Raw genomic sequence first — 22794 nt, forward strand, 5'->3', positions numbered from 1 at the left:
CTCCTCTGTGGAATGCAGCACTGGTAAGAGGGAAGCATGTTCGGAGGGGAGTTGTGTTGCAGAAGAGCTGAGTGTACAGCCTTTGAGTATCACAGTGTTTGCGTCATGTTGGGAAGTCGGAGGAGCAGGTGGGGTTGAAGTGTTCAATGGGTGAAACGGAGACTTGTAGGGCTCATGTTGTATAGCCGTGCCCACGCTTTCCACTGAATGTGTAGGAGTGGGTTGACTATGCGGCAAGTGAATGTCGTGGTCATCAGCGGACAACGTGTAATCGAGTGCCTGGGGAGGGACAGGTGCTGGGTGCATGCTTCCTTCGGTGGGGAGAATGGCGGGAAGAGATTGGAGCAAGTCGTAGCGCTCGTCTTCTAGTAGGCGGCCGCGAGCGGCGATAGCGGCCATGGGCTGTGTGGAGGCGGCGCGAATGGCCGCCATTTGTGCGCGTAGGGCCATGACGGTAGATAATTGCTTCTGTGTGGAAGAGGTGTTGGTGAAGCGGGCCTGCAGTAAATCTTGGCAGACGATAAGACGGCGGTTTACTGTGCGATCCCACCACTCATAGCACCCCGTGTAGTCGTTCGTGTGCGCAATTTGCTCCTCAATGCCGAGGCTCAAGAGGAAGTTGGCCTCGTTGAGGGCCTGATGCATGCGATCATTTGTCTGCGAGATGGCGTCTCTGATGATATCCAAGAGCTCGTCCTGCGGCAAGGATGCGAGTGCCTCTGCCGTTAGGGTAAAAAGTCGCGGAACCGCCTCTTCCCGAGGCGAGAAGGCTCCGTCGAAGGCTTGGCGAAGGACCTTGCTGGCCGTCTGGTCAACCTTGCGCCACAAGCGGAGCAACCCGGTTGTCACTTGGTCCACGGCGCCCTCAAAGTCCATCTCCCTCAAGTTCGTCGTCGTGGATGTGACGCTGGGGACGGCGGCGCTAGCTGCGTTGCTCACACCCGGAGAAGGCGCCACTACTTGACGCACCGACTCACGTACATCGCTCAGAAAGCCCCACATGCTGAGAAATGGACGGCGCTGCTGAGACGCTGAGCCGCACTCTTTTCTCACTCCCAGAAGTGGGAGAGGAAGTAGGGAGAATATGAAGAGCGCACAGCTTCGATTGCGTGAGCAGGAGTAGAAGCGCGAAGGAGTATATGGTGGTACGAAACAGGCAAACACTGGGAAGGAAAAAAAAAAGCACAGAGGCAGTAAAACAAAGGAAGCAGAAGCACCTCCGCCGCCACCACCACAGCGGACAGGTTATATGCAAAACGTGCACGCAGAGAGAGAGAGAGAGAGAGCGAGAGCGAGACGCGTGCCAGTACAACTCCTCACGAGGAGAAAAGGCGAGAAAAGGCGAAGAAAAAAGAGTCACACACCGGAGAGGTACGGTAGGAAAAGATTAAAGCGAAAAGGAAAGGAACATAGAGTAGTAGAGTGGGGAAGAAACGCGCGCACAGTGGCAGCAAAAGCGCGTGTAAGCATAGACACAACGAGAGTGGTAGCAGCAACACAAACCAAACGAAATCACAAAGAATTACCTGCCTCAATGCTGGGAGAAGTCACCCAAAGGCCCAGCAGTGTCAACCAAATCGTACGTAACCGATTGATAGTTGCGCCAAGCACTGCAGCTAAACTGCTACGCAAAACTGCGCAGCCACCCGCACTTGTTGTACTTCAGACCTGCTTCTTCTCGTTTCCCAACCTAAAAGATTCTCTGAGACGCCTCTGACTCTGGACTCCTTTTCTTCGTCAAGGCTCGGATGAGGATAAGCTGGCCAATGAAGAGACTCGTTTCGTTTCTCCCTTGTTGTGCCGGTAGAGAAAGAAAGCGTGCAAGTTCGAACTACGGGGGTACGCTAGAACTGCGTCACATGCGCGTGCACGAGAGATTGATTGCTTGTCAGCAGGTATGCACGACTATGTAGAATGAGTGAAAGGAAGACCCTGCTCAGGTGAAGAAGCACACCAGCACATTGGTCAAGTGCGGCGCCGAGAAAGGCGCATGAGGGAGGTGCGACATTAATGAGTTCGTTTCGATGTTATAGAGAGCACATTTTAGCGGGAAGAAAAGAGACAGAGAGGTGTAAAAGAGCCGACAGCATAGCGTCAGTGGTTAAGCTGTGTGAGAGATGCAGCCTATTTTATCGGTGAAGCGTCCCTCTTGTTGCCACTCATGTATGCGGCGTTGTGATCCCTTTTTCGTTGTTTTTATTTTCTCTGCTTCACCTCGTTTGTTTTTCGACATAGGTCTATGTAGATGGCACACATACACACAGAAGCGCATGAGCACCACTACTGCCCCGCACGCGTGCATCTCCAAGAGTGATGTGGCCTTCCGGCATACGTGCGCAAAGGGCACGCCAGCGAAGTTGGCGTGCGGCGTTGATAACTATCAACCAAGAAAGACGCACACAGCACCAAGCACAGATATGCCACGCGCACCTCGGAACGACTTCAACCTCAACAACCCACCAAAAGACATCCACGCCTATCTACAAACGAAGAAAACAAGACATGTGAGTACTAGGGGGGAAAGAGGGAGGGAAGAGAGGGGAAAAGCAAAACGGACAGGTGTTGAGAAAGAGAGGAAAACGAAGGGAAAAAGCGGCAGGGGTGAGATGCCCTTGCAGAGATACACACGCACGCATAGGTGTGCCCACCTGCGTCTTACTTTCCGCCCCTGTCTACAGCGTCCATATTCGGCAAAACACCCCGTCCCTCCTCCTCCTCCTATGGCAGTCCTCATGCGGGGTACATGTTGTGCGTGTATCGCGCATCCGGCCTCTGCAGCGGATGGATCTCCACACCGTCCATCATTAGTGTGTACTTGCCATTGGGATACTCGCCAGATGGCTGCGTGAGCTGCACTGGCATAGCGGGGCCACTCAGGTACGGCAAAGCGTAGTACCGCTCCATTTCACGCGTGCGCAGGATGCCACGTTCGTGCTGCTCGATGCGGTAGGACTTGCGCGTGTTCTGGGCAACAATGTCGCACGAGACCAGCTCCAGGTGCTGCAGCACCCCCAGCGGGACGGTGTCCATGGCGGCGCTATGCCACCACGTGTACAGTGTCTCTTTCATGGATACTACGTCGGCAATAGTACGGAGGCCAGAGTTCTGTTCAATACGCTCAAGGTACAGCTGCAGGTCCTCGCGCGACCAGCACTGTGCCGTGTATTGGTAAATAAACGGCGCTGTATAGGAGAGCGGAAAGTGCGACGGCGTCTCATACGCCTGACCGACCTCCGCGTAGTAATTCCACTCCGGTGTGCCAGTGTTCGCCACAGTGCTGGAGGCCGACACAGTGCGGCGAGAAACGCTATCCTGGTGAAAGCGAACTGGGTCGTCGGTCCAGCGAGCCCAGGGCCAGTGCCGATAATGGTTTCGGTTGCGCATGCGATTGTGCCACTCGACGCCGCTGCGGGGGTCCCAGGTGTTTCCGTACTCCTCGGGCATCTTATTCGCCAGTGGCGAGCGGACATGTGCATTTTTGGGAGCCAGGTAGCGGGCCTTTCGGCGACGATGGGCGTACACCATGACACGATTCATGTACCCCTTGGCTGTGGAGGCCAGCAAGACGCGAGTACTGCAGAGCATAGTGACTGTGGTTTGCCTTTGGCGGCAGGACAGACTTGGACACAATGGATAATCAGAATACTAAACACGGACGCCTAGGCGTAGACCAACAAGCCCGCATAGGAATGTCGTTCGTTCGAAGATGGCGGAAAGGAGAAAAAATAGAGAAGTCCTCGATAGTGAAGGTAAAGAGTGGGAAGATAGAGAAGCATGGCCAAGGCGGCTAGGCCAGAGCTGAGCGATCAGCCGTCAGAATCAGCTTCATAGAGTGGTCAGGTGTGATGGAGACGGCAGAGGGGGCGTATTAGGCATACAGAAGAAACACCCTCCTCACAAAGCACATCACCGTTTCTATTGCTTGTCTCGCGCAAACCTCCACGACGCAATCCAGGCAACTGGGTTGCGCATACACTGGCCATCTGAAAACGATAGCTCCCGCTCTGTCGCCGTGTCCGTGGCGTCAGCTATCCACCACCTCCTTCCTCCTGTGCCACTCTCCACAAGCCGTCTTGTTTAGTGGTCAGTAGCACGGCAGCACACACAGACACATATGCACATCCACACACCCACAGCCTTCGGCACACATGACATGGCACTTTCTCACCTACTCTGTTGCCTCTCGATCTGGTTGCGCTTTCACATACTTCTCGAGGACAACGTTTTCATCCCTCCGGAACTTCAGAAAGAAAAGAAAAAAAACCGAACAAAGAGAAGTGGTAGAGGTGACGGTGTGTGCCTTCAGACGAGAAATCGCTCACTTTCCTCCATTGTCGACCAACTGCAAAAGAGGAGAGGCACAAACGGGCGAGGGAATAGGGAAGCTGGCGCACCCCCTCCCTCTCTCTCTTCCTTCACTACCCACGCCCTTTATCGCCAGTCATCACTGCTACTAGATTAAAAGACAAACTGCCAATTTCTCCACTACCAACCGTAGTACATGCATACGCAATACACAGAGAGTTACCTTCACTCCTTCGCCAGCATGAGAGAGAGGAGAAGAATCGAAGAAGGGGGAGAGAGCTACACAGAGGCTATGAGCGAGCCTACATCGTCGTCTCCATCGACCCGACTTCTGGTAGGTGCGCGTGATCGTGCCGCTTACACCGAGGCCATACCAGCAGGAGCAGAGCGGGTCTTATTTAACAGTGTGGATGCGAGTATATCCTGCGCTTGTGTATGGATGAGAGAGCGGAGCTGCTTGTCCTTCCACCTTCCTCCCCCACTGGATGGGGGCATGAAGGGGGTCGAGTAGGCAGGGGACTAAGCCTGTAGATACACACAACCGCATACACAGTGAAAGTAACGAGTGAGAAGGGGCCATAAGGTCACTGGAACACCTTCTCAAAGGACATGGATACTAGGAGCAACCCACAGAGGCAGAGTAAAGGCATCGCCACCACTGGACTGAGAACGCAAAACCTGATTTCTCCCTCCCCCATCTCGTCGCATCGTGCTGTCTCGAGAGCAGCGCACAAAGATGCATAAAAGGAACCCGCAAAGAAGCGCAAGGGGGAAGAACCTCTGCGCAGCAGAGACTGGTGCACACTTACTTACTGGCTTAGGAGAAGGGGAGAAGAAAGGTGAGGAAGGGAGGAACTGAGGATTAGCAGTCCGCAATCACTGCCCAAGGCACATCCCCAGACTACTATGTAGAAGCACGGTGCATACGCACACACACACTCACACACTCACACAGACAGGCAAACAGATAAGGCGCACGAACGCCGCAACAAACAAAGGCAATCGTGTTCATGAAAGGAAATACAGTCATATTGGAGGGGAGACAGAGACGGGCCGAGAGAAGGAGCGAGGAAAGAGGGGGGGCGGTGGATGAAGAGGGAGAGAGGCGGAGAGGAGCGCAAAAGGCCCTAAACTGGTAACGAAAGCAACGAGGGAGAACAGCAAACTACACACACACACACACACAAAAATATTCACAAACAAAAAAAAAGAGAGAAGGTAAGACAGCGCGGAAGCGAAAAAAAAAAACAGAGAGGAAAAGAGGTTGACGCGCGTGCGCGCGCGTGGGGAGAGGGGGGTAGAGTAGGGAAGGGAAATGGACTCGTCATCACACAGCAAAGTCGAGGGAGGGGTGATCCTAATATAATAAAAAAGTCGATCAAGATAAACAGCAGCAATAGTGAGAGGAACAGTAGAGAAGCGGAGTCCACAAGAATGAAGAAATATACACACGCGAATTTCGTTGTTTGGATGTGTGGGAGGTGGGGAACTGCTTGTGTGCTGTCCATCTTTACGTGTGTTGGCTTTTTTCTCGCTAAATGTGTTCATTCCACCACAAACGGGGGAGCAAACCGACGCATACCCCCACCCCTCTCCTAATACCGCTGCTGCTCGACGGCTCACGATGGGCAAAGTACGAAAACAAAAATGTGTGGGAGCAAAGACCTGAGAGGACACAGAGGGGAAGCGAAGAGAGGGAGAGGGGGAGAGAGGGGGTGAGGAAGAGGTCACGAGAGACGAAACGAAATACAAAAAGAGTTGTGCTCTGCGCCTCCGCACCCGAACACAGTGAACGAGACTGTTTTAGCCTTCTCGTACTGTAAGCATCCGTAAGATGAATGAAGACGGGTGCTTCTCACGCCTGTAGAAGGGGAAGGGAGTACAGGGGCAAAGACTCCGCAGCCTCAAAACAACATGAACAAAAAGGAAAGACCAAAAGAAAAAAAAGAAAACGGACACACACACACACACACGCTGACACACAAAAGTGGGGCAGCGAACCGCCCCCCCCCCCGCGCAGCCTGAGCACTTCCCGCGCGCATGCCATTCACTAGGGTGGGAACCTTCGCCTCGAACAGCAGAACCACAAAAAAAGGTAGGAACCATGGCAACTGAAAAAAAAGGGACACGTACCTCCCCACCACCGCCCAAAACCGAGAGCGAGGGGAGGGAGGAGGGGGGAGGCAGAGCAGGACTGAGCTAAAGCACACACACACACAAAGACACAATAGCGGCAAAGGAAAAAAAAATACTAAAAAGAAATAGAGAGCAGCAGCCGCACCTCCATCTCTCGCCGCCGCATCACACAGTTTCTTTCCTTTTGCTTCTTAGTTCACTCTGGCGACGGTAGTAGCGGCCGCAGATAATGTGCCGTGTGATCGGCAAGCTCGTGGCCAACCCCAAACCCTTCCCGCAAAAGCACCTGGCATACAAAGCTGGCCACGAAGCCAGTGACTATGTACGAAACGGTGCGCCTGTGCACATCCCAGAGCCACCAGTGACGGTGGGTGCGGAGAGACCATACTTGCTGACTATTCAAGTACCCGTCCGGTCTCTCAGCCGCTTCTATATCTATGCGTGGGCTTGGCGTGTTCCTGTTGCAGGCGGCAGTGGCGGCTTTTCCGTCCTGGAGACAGTCGTCGTTGAAGCTACAGTGCTGCCTGACGGAATTGTGAGCGGTGAGAGGGATGTTGGACTGCGACTCTCGCTCGTTCCCAAGCGTGGTCAGCCCGATCACCTTTGCCATAACTAAGTAGGGCTCCTGAAGGGGTCTGGGCAACCGCGCCGCGTACGCGCCCGACACGAACTTGAAGACCACCTTCAGTACAAAACCGGCAGTGAGCGACGAGAGCTCCTTGCTGGCTAAGACGATGGTGATGCACACGACCCACTGAAGCAGAAAGTTGAAGGAGAAGACTACGTCGAACAGGTGATCCGGCTTTGGGCGTGCCGCCAGGGTGCCGTAGATCGAGTAGAAACTCCAGAAACCAAGTGTCGAGCCCACTATCGCACCGGTAAAGCGCAGACTATCAATGTAGCACGGGCACGGGTCACGAGGGGTGGCGTGGGCCATGGAGAGCAGGTGCAGGGTGACGTACACAAGTACATACGCCCACCACGGCGTGTCTGTACGCTCTAGGATGTAGGCCTCCCATCGATCGAGGAAGGCGATGTGAAAGACGATAGTAAGAAAGGCCACCACGTAGCCACCGATCACGTCACCGATCCAGTGCATGCCCAGATAGATGCGCGAGAAGCTGACGTTCGCAAAGTAGTAGACAGCTGCCAGACAGCACAGAAAAGCGTGATTAGGGAAGACGTATACCAGCTCACAGTACAGAAAGAAGGAGAAGACGCCACTATGACAAGAGTGGGTGCTTGGGAATCCGTACTCCTTGTCGTGAGTGTCGCGCTTGCCGTGCAGCTGAAGCGGTGGGCATGGCGGACGTGGGCAGCAGAAAAAGTCTTTCATGGTGCCAGTCACGTACTGTCCCACGCATAGCAGTGAGGAAATTTTCACGCCGCTCAACGGCGTGCCAAGCCAAATCATCGTCGGAATGAGCAGCGTGTAGAACTCGGCCTCGCCAGTGAGGCTCCACAACTGAAAGTACCGCACAAGCAGCGGCTGCAGCGGATCGCACATATGCTGAATCTTCTCGATCCACCGCACCTGCTGCTCGTTACAGTAGCAGGAGATGTACCACTCGCGAAACGCAACCTGTCGCAGTGGGCGGTGCCACTGCACGAGGTTCTCGCGCACCGTTCTCAACGCAACCGGCACCGCGTTCGAAACTGCGGTTGGAGGCATGGCGGTCGTGGAAATCGTCACTGCAGACTTGACAGTGTGGTCTCCTTGGGAAGCCTCCTTATCAAGGCTTTCTGAGCTTACCGTGAGAGCAGGCAGTTTGTTCTCCTCTCTACCGAGGACTTCCGCTACGATGCTCAGCGGCTTTGGGCTCGTCTCTCCACTAGCAGTGCCTTTGCCGGTTGGGTCGCCGCCGCCGCGTGGAGAAGGTCCAGCACCGCTGCTCCTGCTGTGACACGCACCACTGGCAGTGCCACCATTGTTAATGTTATTTCTGCCACCGCCAGTGTGTGCGACGGTGGCAGAAACGCCTTCGTGAGCTGTGCTCCCGCGCATCGATGCCGTCTTAGGTAATGGCGGCGATGCCACCGGCGTGAAGTCCGGAGCAGAGGCAGGGGGAGCGAAGTGGGTGCTGGGCATCGATGTCGTGACAAACATTTCCTGTGTGGTTACTGGCGCAGCCGAGATAACACCAGCGCCAACGGGCATTCGCGCAGGTACTCGTACGGGGAACGCGAGGGAGAGTGGTAAAAAAGGGGGAGAGGGTGGAGAACAAAGGCAGGAGGAGACAAAGTGCGCGTATGTGTCGGGGGGAGGGGGGAGGGGGGTACTGCACGGAGAGCACACCCACACACACCCACACCCACACACACCCACACCCACACACCCACCCACACACCCACACACACACACACACACACACAAAGCACTGACGGTGGAAGAGAGGGGAGGGGCGCAGGAAAGAAAGATAGAACACACAAGAAAAGCAGCAACGAAGGCAGTCGCAAAGCGCGGGCGGAAACCAAACACGCAGAGAGCCAGAGATGAGAGAGTGAGTGCACGCCGTGACAACAGAGGCACGCGTGAAAGGACAGAAGCGCACGCTAGGCAAACTGCAGGGCACTAAGGGGCACAGGGAAGGGAAAGGGTGGCGGGAGCTGGCAGAGGGCCATAAACACGCACACACACACACAGAGAAAGAGATCTGCAGAGAGAAAAATGTAAGCAACTCTATCTGCAAAACCCAGGACAGACAAGGAGAGTTCGGGAGGGAGGGGCAGACAAACAAAGCGCCGCGGACTAACAAAACGAAAAGAAGAAAAAGATGGAGACCATAAACGCAGCCCACCCGTTCGTATGCGATTTGTTGCGGTTTTCCAGTTGAGCACTGGGAAACGAAACCAGCGAAACAAAAAAAAAGGGTAAAACTCAAACGAAAATCAAAAAGCCTCGCTCAACCCAGCGAGCTGAGGCCCTAACCTGGTCAGTTGGACCGGCCCACACAAATACCAAGACGGAAGAGGGAGAGAGCGAATAAAAATGTGTGTAAAAATATGTATTGATTCCTTGTACAGCAGCTCAACAAGATGAAATAATTGAGGAGGCTAATACAAAGGAAAAATATACATACATATACGTACGAAGGAAACAGAGTAGCGAGAAAAGATGCTGGTGTCGCCACTCCTAGTGAAGAGTCAAATCAAAACAAATGAGTGGGAGTACAGTTGCGTGCCAGAAGGCAGGGGGCAGCGATGGAGAGAGGGGGAAGAGGAGCTGACGATAGCAGGAAAGCAAATCTACTTTGCCCGTGTTTTACGTCTGTGTTTACGTGGCCGTCGTATCGTTCAAGTTTGTGCGTGCTTGGCCGCAGATCAGCTCTGTGTAGGGCGGCTATGTTTTTTTTCTTTCCTTTGCTACTTCTCGTTCGTCGTCCTCCGATCTCGTGCGTCGATGTGAAACAAAAACAAAAAATGAAAACGCGTGTACGCGCGGGTCAACCACTCGTTGCTGCGGTTGTCTGTTTTGTTTAGTAGCCACGGAAGCTGCGAAGCTTGCCTCCGAGGAGAGCGAGCAACAACAAGAACCCCCAGCAGATTTTCTCCAAGAACGAGAGAAGGCAAGCAAGGGGAGGGGGGTATAAACGACAGCTGTGAAACAGAAGACACCCACAAGCACCTCTACACACACGCACAGAGGGGGAAAGAAAGGGGCAATCAAACGAAAAAAAAAGAGACAAAGAGCGGCGGTGCAGAAGCCGCAAGAGAAGGTGTGTGGGAGCGAAAAATCGATGAGGGTAGAGCAGCCTACAGCGCGCGTTGATAAGCCTGTGAAGCTATCTGCTTCTTGTGCGCACCAAACCAAAATCACTGAACTCGTAGTAATCAGCCTGAGAAAGCGCCGAAAGCTAACCGAGATGAAGAGAACGCTATTCTGTCTAGAGAGGGAGGGGCAGAGGTGAATCCAGAAGAAGCTCACATCAACGCGATACTCCGGCAGTACGTAAGCCCCACCTTTGTCACCAAAGAACGTCCGGTAAAAATACAGATGAAATGTGCGTGAAAACGCCGGTTCAGCCGAAAGAGAGGATAAAAAGACTACCGTTGCACTTCTTCTCTGTCAGTGAGCAAGTGAGTGAAGAAAAGGGAGTGTAGGTCTAGAGGAGGAAGTGTTATCTCGCACAAGGCCGCCGTCCTCAGGGACACTCGCACGCCGGCGAACCCAATCGTATCCGCCTCAGCACGATGGGTAACTGCGAAAGCGCGTAGGGCTGAGTCAGCTATGCAAGAGAGGACGAAAGAAGGGGAGGGAAGGTGATGAAGGAAACGAAACAAAAGGCACGTCGCCAATCACACAACGAAAGCAAACAGCAGTGCAGGAAAAAAAAGGGGGAGGGAGAGGGGCTGAAAACGATGACCGGGAAGGGAGCAAAAAAAAGAAAAAAAACACCGAACAACAACAACAACAATAACAACGAAGTGACGGACAAACAAGACGACGACGACAACGACGGGGGGGGGAGCGGGGGATGGGGACGAACGAAGACGCACGTGCGCGGAGACACACGGGCAAAACTCGATTAGGTTGTGTTTCCAAACCGATACGGTGGTAATGGTAGGTTCTAAACCGCACTTAATGCAGTATGTCTATCTGGGCCTACGTGAAAGAGCAGAGATATATGCACATGCCTGTGATGAACGCGCATCAAGGCAACACAGACGTGCACAGAGGAAAGGGAAGGCCGGGGGGAGGGGCGGCTGGGCGAGTTCGGTGTGTTGACAGATTTGAGACACGTGATGTCATATGAAGTACTCATAAAACGGCCAAAGACAACGAGCGTCAACGGGAGCCAAAAAGAAAAAAAAGAAACACGAAAAGGAGACGTGGAGAGGAGGAGGGAAGAGAAGATGTGTCGTGATGGAAAGGCGCTGCTGGCCCAATTTCTCCATGCGCCTCTGTTGTACCACGGGCGACAATAACGCATGGCACATGGTGTTCCTCCTTCGCATGATAAATGTCTCGTTAGCGCGATTCCTTCAACGAAGGAAAGGAAAGGCAGAAACGAATGATGGAACACCCCCCTAGAGGTGCCGATGCCGCTGCACGCCGAGTCGCCTGAATGAAGTCGTCCAGATGGTTGGCCAAGAACCGAAACTGGAAGGGAGTGTCTACGACACTGCTGATCTATGCACGCTTTCTGCCTTGTATGTATGATTGAGTGCTTCGCACATTAAAAACTGCGAAGTACGAACAGCAGAAGAAAGCGGTAAGCACAAGTCGCCCCGAGAGGCAACCTGCAGAAACGACACCCCAAGCGATCAAAAAGAGCCGTACCGCGACACTTGCTCAGTACACTCGGGAAGCATGAAAAGGCACATTAGCGCCTGAGTGTACAGACGTGCAGAGCACATCCGAAAAAAAAAAGAAGACACACACACACACACGCACACGCGCGCGCCAGTTGATTCCGGGGTATTACCTAAGCAAGGCAGCGGGGCAGGACATAAGGCAACACACACAACGGAGTGAAGAGTACTGCAGCGAGAGAGAGCGCGAGGGCACAGCAAGTCAGATAAAAAATTACAAAAAGAAGCTCTCATCACCGCATCTCTCACACAGCGCCGCCTGACGCTCGCCGGCCACTCCCTCGCCTCCCCTCCTCTGATCACCTCCAGGCTATCCATTTTCCTCTTTTGGTCGTTCATGCCTCAGTCACCATACGTCGTCCCACGCGTCCACGTCCACACTGAGCGTCGACTTGATCTACCGTTGCCGTTTCCCTGAGTCTCGGCGGAGCGCAGCAACGGTAAGTCTACGGAGGAAACAAGGTGGTCACGGTCGTTAGTGTACGTGGGCGCCAACGCAGCGGTGACATTGGCGCACTGTGGCACAGTGCAGGTAGAAGCCCCCTTATCGCCGTCTGCTCTTGCTGCTTTCGGAGGTGATGACTGGGTGATTTTCGCAGCTTCGGAAGAACGCTGCCGCTTTGCCCCAAGGGCTGCGGCCTCAGCAACGAGCGTCGCAGAGCGCGAGGCAAGTCGGACGGTGAAGTGGCCGCTAGGCCTTTGCGTGCGTGGGCGTGATCCACTCCTCAGGCAGGCATGCGCGGGACGATTGCTGCAATCAGTCGCTATATTAGCAGGCGGCAGCATCACTGCTGCGTTGTTGGCAGTAGATGGTGATCCCTCCGCTGGGTGCGCTTGGCTCGTTCCGCGGTTCACGTTGGCGGCGGGCACTGTCGTCACTCGCTCGAAGCAACTCGCCGGCGCAAAGCCGATGCGTTTCTTTTCATGGGGGCTTCTTTGGCCATCAGCAGCGCTACCCACACTCCCCTCCATCACGTGTGCTGATGATGGACGGTGGGGGTTTGTGGTAGTGATACGTGCAGCCATCAAGGTGGCCACCACTGTTGCGGTCGACCATTGCACGGCGGAAGGGCGGCGGTCAGCAGGCTTCTCCCTTGAACGTTCCTCCGTCGTTAGTGTCACTGTAGATGGAACGTTGAGTGGAGCGAGCACCGCTGTTGCGCCAACCTCGACACACCGCGTCAGTTTTTTGCTCAGCGAGAGGAGCAATTGATGCACAGCCGCAGCCGGCAGGAACGACGCCTCGCGGCCTGCCTCAACTGCCGCAGTAGTGAAGGTCCCTGAGCACGACCCATCTGTAGCGGTGGAAAGAATTGTGCCTTTGCTTGGCAGAAGGAGTAAGTCGAACCGCCCACGATCAGTTGGCCCTTTCCCAACCGAGAGAACGTAGTCGTGGCACTTTTGCACAAATGCCCGCCTCTCAAAGCACAGCTCCTGCGCCGCATCCGCACTGGCGCGTGCAACTCCTCTCGCGTGCGCCTCCGCAAGTCGGCGCTCGACACAACCTTGCGTGAGCTTCGCGGCGAGCTCCTCTTGCCTCGCCTGCTCTTCGGCAATGAGTTCCTGCTGACGTTGCAGCTCCTGCCGTAGCGCCTCGGTGCGTCGTTGCACCGTGCGGAGGTCGACGTGCGTCAGTTGCTGCTCCTTCTGCAGAGCACAAACGAGTTCGTACAGCTCCTCCGCAGAGCTGGGTTGGTGAGACATGATTCGCGGTCCTGTGGAAAGCAGCATTACAAGGGGAGTCGTGTTGACGAATTCAAGTTTTCAGAGATGGGAGTATAACGTAAGTGAAGGTGGTAAAAAACAAAAGAGCAGAGAGAGGACGAAGACGCGAGTGACCTCTGTTTTGCCAATGCACGCTGCAGCTGTTTTACACAAGGGCAATGGAGACACTCTGCTTCCAGTGTACTGGCAAGAACCACCACTGAGAGAGAGAGAGAGAGAGAAGTACTTCCAGCAGCGAGAAAGAGACGCTGCAGCTACGCAGTCGCACGATGCTGTCCAAGAGGACCCGTCGAGGGGGAGGGAGGGGAGGGGCGAAGGCATAGATGGAATACGCCGAGGCGTGCAATCGACCAATCAATGCGCCTTTCCGTGTTTTTCGTGTGTGCGTGTGTGTGCAGCATCACAAGGAGCGAAAAGAAAGGAGAGATGAAAATCAAAGGTGCTCTAAGCGAACAAGGGAAGAAGAACAAAATGGGAAGTGCAGTTATTTACTGAGGAAGATGAGCGCCGTAGAGTGCATTGGCGAGGTGAACAGCACACCGCTGGTGTCGTCGACGCACGGCCTCCCCTCTCCAGCTGCATTCCGCTCGCCACAAGTGTATTTGTTGGAAAACAGTGGTAAGAAATCAGGGGGGGAAACAAAAGGAGGTCGCGGAAGAGCAGCACCTCGACTCTCGACAGAAAATACTGCGGGCTTCTTTGCCATGTGCCGGTCTGCCTGTCTGTACGTCTCAGTGCACAGAACGTATGGTGAGGATAGTGTGCATTCTACTCCTTCTTGTTTCGTACTTCAGTGAATGGTGTGACACAGCTTCGCACTACAAGAGAGGGTAACCACACACCCATTTTCGAACGACGAGGATGAAGGAGGGAGCTGCCCGTTGCCTCCCTAGAGCATCTCGTTCCCTTCCGCGGTCTCTATGTGAGGCACGAAGCCCCCTCCAGCAGCGCCAAGGCCGCCTCCTGACACCACACAACCTCGCGACACAAATCCGCCATCTTGTGCGGAGCATCAGCAGCGTACTCCCACTCTGCTGGAAGGCTGTCAGGTGTCACAGCAGCGGATGACGCGGAGCCCTCGCCGCTGCCGTGTTGGGGATTCCCACTCGTAAGCTGTGCCTCAGCTGAGCTAGAGAGCGCATGGCGCTGCAGCGCCTTCATCACTATGCTCTGATGTATTCCCGTAATGTCGCCGCAGATGCTCACAATCGCCTCCACATGGCACAATACCTCGGTAGCACGCTCTTGCTTCGACTTCGCGCTTCGAGCGTAAGTGGCGTGAACCTGTGGTGGGTAGGCGGATGATTGTAGATGCGGTGTAGTGGAGGACGATGCATCCTGAATGACAGGTGAAATTGTGGAAAGCTTTGCCGTTACCAATAAAGGCGCCGCCCTGCGGCAGTGGAGACGTTGCGGATAAGCGTAATGAAGCGAGGTAACCAGCTGCGCGTCTTCGTCGACGCTGGGTGGAACGGACCTATGAACTCCATGGAAACCATCGGCGGCGGCAGCTGAGTCTGAGTCGCTCGTCTCTGTGTCCGAGCCACTGAGCTCTCCGTCCCCCAACGACTCATCAGGTGCAGCCTGTAGAAGTGTCCACACGGGAACCACGGATACCTGCGTCTCTAGCGAGGCGTCCCTTGAAGAGGTCTCGTTCGGCCGCTGGTCGGCGTCTTCGGGGGAGGCCTCACAGCCTTCATAGTTCCCACTGTCCTCGTCTAGAGTGCGCCCTGCGAGTGACACACCATGCGCGTTGAGCTGCAGCAGCAGCGATGGGTCCTCAAAGAAGGTTAGTCGACCGCCAGATCGATCTGGAGCGCCATGCGCGTCTGCCCATTCCTCCGGTATGACAGCGTGAGTACAAGGCGACTGCTGCAAGCGAAATCGTGAAAACGATATGCCGAACCGCGCTGGCAGTGCTAGCTGCTGCGCGACAGCGTTCTTCCTCTTGTGTGGTCGTGACCCTGACACCTTAGCAGATCCAGCGCATCGGTGCTTTGCTGCCGCTGCCACTGCCGGCCGCTGTAGAAAGAAGAACGAGTGCAGCCCCAGCTCATAGCTTGACCGCAGCGTGCCTAGCTCATTACGGGTGACGAGGGCAGAGACGTAGCATAGCATCTCCTCAAGCGGCATGGCCAGCAGAAAAGCGGTGTATGGATTGCTGCTCTGTAGCATACTCGTATTTGCCACCGGTACCAGCGACGACAGATGCCCTCCTTTCCTCGACTGATTTAAGTAAGCCGCGGATTGCTGCTGCGCGGCGGTGATGTACCGTTGCCTCGAGGAGGCGACGCCTCTATTTGAATCATTGGGAGGCAGCGGAAGGCACGAGAAGATCTTGTGAAGTGCACTTGACACGCCACTCGGACCCCGTACAGCTTTGTCAGTCCTATTCCTGGAGGTGCTCTCCTCTACCGCAGTGCCCATGCTCGCTTGATGTGGTGTCGATGCCGCGCCGGTAACGAAACTCGGTGCATTATCCACCGTGGCACCGGCGCCCGGTCCACTCGACAGCCTCGACTGGGAGGCCTCTCGCAAAACCAACTGGTGCAGGTGTTGCGCGACGCCCACCAGCCCTCCAGCTGCCGAGTCGGCTGACTCGCCTGCCGACGTCGTCTTCGACGTGTCCAGTGCATCCTCAAGTGCTGTCACAGCAAAAAGAGAATCGTGAAAAGTTGGTGTGTAAGGGGCAGTGCTGTGCGTACAGGCAAACACAAGCGCGGGCGCGAGCGATGCAGTCGTCATTGCCGAAGGCGCTTTGGCTTGAGAACGGGCTTTTGCCACGGTGGACTCGAGAAGCGACAGCACTGATAGAATGGATGCCGTTGGTGGCACAGATGCCGAGAATGGTGCACGCGGAAAGGCTAGACAAAAAGCCAAGGCGTCGCCAACAGTGATGAGAAGCACGTCCATCACCACCGCACCGGCTAACATGCCAGCGGCCTCACCCACGCGCATTGGCCAGGATGTCCAGCTGAGCGCATCGGCGGCTGGCGTACTTGCATGAGACCTGACAGAAGAGCGAGGCGCCGCGTAGCGAGCCAAACGGTCGATCGCAGCAGCCGAGAGCAGAACCTGCTCCTCGTGGCTGAGCAACATCGAGAACCTTGCAGAGGCAAAGAGCAGGCCAGATGGCGAGTAAACAGCCACAAGAGGCGTCATGCCTGTTTGCAACATTGATGGTGCGGCACCGTCCGCCTCAGTGGCCGTCCCCTCGGCGCCATGCGAGTCTTTATCAGCCCAAAGGTCATACAAGATGAGGCGCGTCAGATCTGTGGCCTGGTGCGCGCTCATCAGCCTCTCGCTCCCTGCGAGCAAGCGCGCAATTGCCCACACCAACACCCTGCCACTCTCCTCAGCTGTGCGTGCCACAGCGGCCCAGCTGGAGCTCTTTGCGAGAAGCCTACCACTCTGTCGTCGCAAGTGCGAAACACAGTGCAGCAGCGCCGCACAGCAGCAACATCGCGTGGACGTGCAAGAGGCGCAGTCGCTCTTGGGAGCCCCTCCCGTCCGTACAGGGCCGATGCGCACGTGCCTTAGACCTTCGAGAAGAACGGCGTAAAGCGATCGTGCAGCACCATCGGTAGCGATAGAAGCACCTCCTGTACAGGTGCCTAGCGTTGTTTGAGGGTTGGCCCCACCAGTGAAGGGTGCGGGTTTGGCTGCCCTCCGCTGACACTTCACTACTCGCGTGGAGAGCTCAAGGTGAATCCCTAGCACGCTCAGTGGCACAACACCTTGCGGTAGAAAGAACAGTAACGAGCGACGGCGCAACGCAGCGGCGTAGCTCAGGGGAGAGCGGGTCACTAGTGAGGGGGACTTTGGTAATTCGGAGAATGCGCTTGATGGATGCCCAGGCAGCGCATTGGTAAGAGTGGATACCACCTGTGGTGGTGCGCGTGCTGCATGGTTCGACAGTGTTACGGCCGCCATATTCGAAGGGGGCGGCTGCAGGGACAGCCTTTCTGCATCCCGGGCTGCATCCCCGACGGCGGAGCAGTCCTGACTAAGCCTAACCAGGAACTGTTGATTCGATGAGGCGCTGACACTGCAGGAGGTGTCCTGCAGAGTGCTGCCCACCCCTCGCGTGCGCGCGAGCCACAGCTCAGGTCGCACACGTCGCCCACCATCATCCTCATGCACGATAGCGGCTTCAACCCTCGCCACTGCCGTCAGCGGCGGCGGTGCGCGGGTACAGAGTGCGTCCAATAGCACCTGCACGCCACCTCCGTTTGTGCTGATAAGCACGGCAAATACACGATCGAGCAGGAGTCGCAGTGAAGGTGACTCCACCAGCTCTGTGTCTCCCTCGTCACCAACGGCGACCGTCGTGAGACCAAGATGGTCGCCCAAGTCGCGTTGATCAACCATGATGCACGAGTTCACGCTCTCATCCGTGCCAAGAATGCCACATAAGTCGCTGCTGCCCCAGCCAGAGACGGTAGGGGCATTGTTGCTCAGTGTGGTGAAGGTATGTAGCTGCCGAAGGGAAAATGGGGCCTGAAAGAGCCTCGCCATTCCATCGAGCTTTGGAATAGACCGTCCGTGAGAGGGAGCTGCGTAGCTATGTCCATCACTGCACTTGACACGAACCCATGACATGGTGATGCTACCAAGCTCTTCCGCACTCCCACTTTGTGACTCCTCACAATGCACCTTGAAAGCCGCTACGTGGTGTGTAGGTGCTCGTGAATGCCTCTGTATACGTCGCTCTGTCTGTAGGTCTGTGCGTCTATGCGTATCACCTACGCGTGTCCTGATGAGCCGTGGCTCGAAACGAGAGAAAGAGACGAAAGCAAGAGAGGATTAAAACACACAAAAACATGAAGAAATGAGCCCTAGCACGCCACTGAGTCGATGGGTAGCTCTGGGTGTGGGTGTGGGTGTGGGTGTGTATGTATGTATTTACGTCTATGCGAGTATGTCGTGAGTACGTACTGAGCGTACAAACGAACACCAGAGGAAAAAAAAGGGCGATAGTGTTAGCAGCAGGTGCACCTTTGTTTGGGAAGCTGGGGGAAGGGGGTCGGTTAGGCTGAGATGCGGTGACGGCGCACAGTAGCGCGCGCGTTTCCTTGGTCTTCCAGCGAGGAAAAGCGAGAACAAAAAAGAAAGATGTTGCACGCTTGCGATGCTAAAGTGGAGAGGAGAGGGAGGTACAAGATGGACGGAGTAAAGGAGCAACAGTCGCGAGACAGTCTCTGATGTTGCGCATCGAGATAGACACAGGACATATTCAAAACGAACTCGGCCTACTGACGCAAGGGAGGAAGGTGGTTTCTGTACCACAGCAGAAGTGTGTAGAGAACAGCAAATCGCAGAGACTCACATGTGCTCGACTACCGCGCTTCTGATCTGTCAATCGACATGGAAAGCACGCGAGTCACGCTTGATCCTTCACCCGGGATACAACTACTCGCAGCGCTCCCACACTCTGCACCACGTTTAAGTTCGCCAGCCTTGGAAAGAGGAAAAAAGTGCTGTTGTGGCGGCGCTGGAGGTACCTGTGTCACCGGCTACAAAGGAGGCCATTTGAGACCAGCACGCGCCTTCACGACTCAGGCACACACACACACACACACGTGCACAGGCGTCGGAAGGGGGCCCTCAGCGTTGACTGGGTATCTTCTTCGGTTGTGGGCGCCCTTTTTCTTGCCTGTTTAGTGAGGGAAGAAAAAAGGACCACACATCTGCATACACGCCCCTCTCAAAGCACCGCCTCCCTCCCGCCCCTCTCCTGCAGAGCGCAGGTTCACATTAAAATCCAACGAGCTCAGCCAAACGACCATGGCAGACCGAGGAAGACAAGGTGGGGGAGAGAGGAGATGCAGCGCACGCATAGGGTGTGCACGAAACATTTTTTCTTCGTTTTAAACCGCCCTTCTGTGCAGATGCCATCCATCATCGTGCACTTGTGCTTCTTCTGGCATTGTTTGTTGGAACCGATGACCGCACTCTGCGCACACCGACTCTCACCATAGAGAGAGAGAGATGTTCTCGCTCCTCGCTCTGCTTCTCTTGTCTACTTCCCTAGTAGAGGTACGGGATAAGCCGGTACTTGACGATGCGGCAGAACGCGTTCCAGTCTTCCCTACCGTACTTCTCCCGCATCTGTTGTTCATCACGCAGCTGGCGGTGCATGAGAAGGAAACCAAAGTAAATGGGATGGAAGTATGGCAGCAGCTCCGCGGTGCCGCTGAACGCCGCCCAGCCGAGCGCCATCAGCCAGTCACCGACGTAGTTTGGGTGCCGGCACATGCCCCAGTACCCGGAGATGATGAGAGACTTACCCTTGGAGGTCTTCATGACGTGCAGGTGCTGAACACACGGGTCTTTCGGGTTGCTGCGGAAGCGGTCCTTTTCCGTGTTGGCGCCACGAAAGATTACGTAGCCGGCAACAGAAAGGGAGGCGCAGAGGCACAGATGCAAGGGCGAGAGGTGCGCGGGGTGGTGAACGAGGTACTTTGTCTGCAGCGTGTACGTGAACGGTAACCACGCAAGGTCACCAAAGCACAGCATGAAGCCAAAGCCATCCGTCACAATGTCCATCATGGTGAGATTTCCCGCCTCCAGCAGCAGGCCGTCCAGCACGTAGAAGGATTCGAAGAGTGCGGTGAGCACGATGCTTGGCGTCACGGTGCCCAGCTCGACCGACTTGCAGACAAATGCCCAGTTCATAATGCTCCAGCCAATGAGACCAGGACGCAGCTCACACATCAGCTTCCAGTCCAGCGGACCGGTGCGCGGGTTCAGCTCGCGGCCGATCCAAAAGTCGTACAGGGCGTTCCCGCTGTTGCCACCAAGAGCTGTGAGTACGTTGCGACGGCGGAACGATGCCGCGTACAGCACGACCGACATAGCAAAGGAGATGAAAATGGCACCGATCATGAGGGGGTGGAAGAGGTCGGCCACAACGGCCATGCTCACGATAGAGGTGTAGTGTAAGCCAAGAAGCACGACGTGAGAGATGATGAAGGCGTGGATGGCGTTCATGCGGTAGGCAAGTCGCTCGCCGTTGCGGAGCTCGCCACCGTGGACGAGCCTGCCAATAGGGAGGATAGAAAATACAGCGTGGGCAGCGAGCCACACAAGCTCAATGCCGATCGCCTTCGGTACCATCGGCCACGCACCGCGCACCAACTCCGTCATCAGTGCAGGCAGCCGCATTGCCTGCGTGATGCCGCACTGCTCCCCAGCGCAGAGGCTGTTCAGCGCCATAACCAATGTGGGGAGGAAGAGAACCATGAAGAAGCCACCAACCGGGCCGCCCCACTCGTAGGTGGTCGTGCGGGGCTGCAGAAGATTTCCCACCGACTTGGAAGCGGCACCGCTCCCTTTCGCCATGGCGACACAGAGAAGAAGATAGGAAATGACGCGCTAAATCAAACAGGTGGGGAAGAGGGGAAGGGGGGTGCCCAAGTTATACAGGGCGCGGATTCCTGAGGGCAATGAACAACATCAATATAGCTACAACCGTGGAGTGCCCAGCTACCAGAACGCAGAAAGCGCTTTTTTAGTGGATGTACGCGGAAAGTACGAGAAACAGCGAAAAAAGCAGCACAATGCTCCGCACGGCTCACCCACTACTGTGCTTTCACCTTGAACGGTATGTCTCGCAAACAACAACACACAAAATCACCGGCAAGAGAGTTCTGTAGAGTCAATAGAGCAACAGCATCAAGGAGCGCGTGCTCTCACGCCACCGCCACTCCACAGCAGTTGGATGTGAAGCGAGGAAGAGAGGTGAGGCAACGCACGCAGCGAGAGAGAGAGTAAGAGAGAAAGAGAGCGGAAGCAGTCAGACAGAGGTAGAATGAAAATGTTCTCGGGCTGACCCCCCGTCCTTCTTAGCTTGAAGAATAAAGAGATGCACACGCGGCGCATAGGCCGATGGAGGACACAAATCGGGAAAAAAGGGGGGTGAGGGGGGAAGGAGAGAGAGACCGAGAGCGAGAGCGGGCGAGCGAAAGGGGAGAAGAGGCGGAAGATGTATTTTAGCGGCGCTCGCTTGGAATCCAAGGTGAGTCCCCCAGAGAAGGGGGCTTCGGAGACGTGCCCGCCCCCTTTTTGTCTGTCTCCGTACGCATGCCAGACCGTTTTTTTTTTTGAAGCATCGCCACGGGGTGGAAAGAAAGGGAGGCCTGCGGTCATTGCTTGCCGCATACTTTCGAGTGGCTCAGTGCGCTCTGTCGGCACCTTCACGTGCCTCGAAAGCACTCAGCAGACACACACACACACACCTTCCTTGTTGGAGAACATGAAAAGGTGAAGCTATCGTCTTGTATACACAGCGGCATCAGCACTTGACCGACGCATGTGTCGTAGTCCTTTTTCTTTTCGTTCACACGTAGTGGAGAATAGCCTCCATTGAAAACCAGAATCACGATAACACTCCTCTCCCATTCGCCCTCACCGCCCCTTCACACGCTGACCTGCGGATCGGACACCACCAGCGCCAGGCCTATGACAATCAGCAGCGCCCCGACACCCCACATCAGCGTCACCTCCTCTGAAAAGAGCACAAGCCCAGTCACAGCGCTGACGACAAAGTTCGTTCCGGTATTCAAGATCTGGCAAACTGGTGTCGGACCTTGCGAGAGCGCCTTCAAGTAGAAGCGCCACATGGACGCTGTCAGAACGGCGTTCATTAGGAAAAGGAAGATACGCAGCAGCCATGGAACGACGGCCTGTACCATCTCCATGGTGGCCAGATCGAGCTGTAGGTAGAGGCCACCGCTCCGCACCAACAACGGAACACGCGCAGACTCCACGGCAAGCTTCCCGACCACACCTGAGAGCGCGCCACAAGCACCGGCAACAGACGCGTTCACAAGGAACATCGGCGCCGCCCGGTGAGCCACCACAGCGCGGGAGGGCACCGACGCTCCTGCCGACGGTCGGTGGTGCAGTGATGACGACGAGAGCACAGGTAAGGCGCGGTCAGAGACGCGTCCCGTGTCGTCCTGCACGGATGAGCCCGCCTGTACCTCAGGAACGCGCGAGCGGTCCTCTGAAGTGGACGCGTGGGTCGCCCCTGTGTAACCCTGACCTATGTGCATTAGTTGTTCCTACCTGTCTGAGCGGTTCAGTGATAGTGCTGATGGCTACGTTCAGAGATGACACTGACAGAGCTAGGGAAAAAAAGAGTAAACCAACACACTGCTGAATGAGGGAGCACCAGTACAGACAGGAAGAAAACGAGAGAACTGCACGACCCCTGATGGGGCGCTGGCGGCGGAGGTGAGGGCAAACGTGTGATAGGATAGAAGGTGTACAAGAAGCTGAGCGGGGAAGGGAGAAGTGACAGCGTAGGAG

The 22794-nt window shown here is 55.5% G+C and overlaps 7 protein-coding genes across 7 annotated transcripts in view; all 7 read right to left on the minus strand.

Annotated features, from left to right (window-relative positions):
• Nucleotides 1-1002, minus strand: part of LPMP_322400 (membrane associated protein-like protein) — a gene marked incomplete at both ends in the record, with an annotated part of 4702 nt that extends 3700 nt beyond the window's left edge. The window contains one exon of the mRNA XM_010703624.1: nt 1-1002. Coding sequence (XP_010701926.1) covers nt 1-1002 — 1002 coding nt within the window.
• Nucleotides 1003-2730: 1728 nt separating this feature from the next.
• On the minus strand, nt 2731-3585 carry LPMP_322410 (hypothetical protein; the record flags this gene model as incomplete). Its single annotated transcript, XM_010703625.1, has 1 exon — nt 2731-3585. The coding sequence occupies one exon, from the start codon at nt 3583-3585 to the stop codon at nt 2731-2733; it is 855 nt and encodes a 284-aa protein (XP_010701927.1).
• A 3052-nt stretch (nt 3586-6637) lies between these two features.
• Nucleotides 6638-8548, minus strand: LPMP_322420 (sphingosine-1-phosphate phosphatase, putative; the record flags this gene model as incomplete). The annotated part of the gene is made up of 1 exon (XM_010703626.1): nt 6638-8548. The coding sequence occupies one exon, from the start codon at nt 8546-8548 to the stop codon at nt 6638-6640; it is 1911 nt and encodes a 636-aa protein (XP_010701928.1).
• A 3548-nt stretch (nt 8549-12096) lies between these two features.
• LPMP_322430 (hypothetical protein) lies at nt 12097-13458 on the minus strand (the record flags this gene model as incomplete). The annotated part of the gene is made up of 1 exon (XM_010703627.1): nt 12097-13458. The coding sequence occupies one exon, from the start codon at nt 13456-13458 to the stop codon at nt 12097-12099; it is 1362 nt and encodes a 453-aa protein (XP_010701929.1).
• Nucleotides 13459-14397: 939 nt separating this feature from the next.
• On the minus strand, nt 14398-18081 carry LPMP_322440 (hypothetical protein; the record flags this gene model as incomplete). Its single annotated transcript, XM_010703628.1, has 1 exon — nt 14398-18081. One exon carries the CDS (start codon nt 18079-18081, stop codon nt 14398-14400), a length of 3684 nt encoding a protein of 1227 aa, XP_010701930.1.
• Nucleotides 18082-19509: 1428 nt separating this feature from the next.
• LPMP_322450 (C-14 sterol reductase, putative) lies at nt 19510-20823 on the minus strand (the record flags this gene model as incomplete). The annotated part of the gene is made up of 1 exon (XM_010703629.1): nt 19510-20823. One exon carries the CDS (start codon nt 20821-20823, stop codon nt 19510-19512), a length of 1314 nt encoding a protein of 437 aa, XP_010701931.1.
• Nucleotides 20824-21899: 1076 nt separating this feature from the next.
• On the minus strand, nt 21900-22319 carry LPMP_322460 (hypothetical protein; the record flags this gene model as incomplete). The annotated part of the gene is made up of 1 exon (XM_010703630.1): nt 21900-22319. The coding sequence occupies one exon, from the start codon at nt 22317-22319 to the stop codon at nt 21900-21902; it is 420 nt and encodes a 139-aa protein (XP_010701932.1).
• Nucleotides 22320-22794: the final 475 nt, after the last annotated feature.

This window comes from Leishmania panamensis (assembly GCF_000755165.1).
Source record: "Leishmania panamensis strain MHOM/PA/94/PSC-1 chromosome 32 sequence".
Lineage (NCBI taxonomy): Eukaryota > Euglenozoa > Kinetoplastea > Trypanosomatida > Trypanosomatidae > Leishmania > Leishmania panamensis.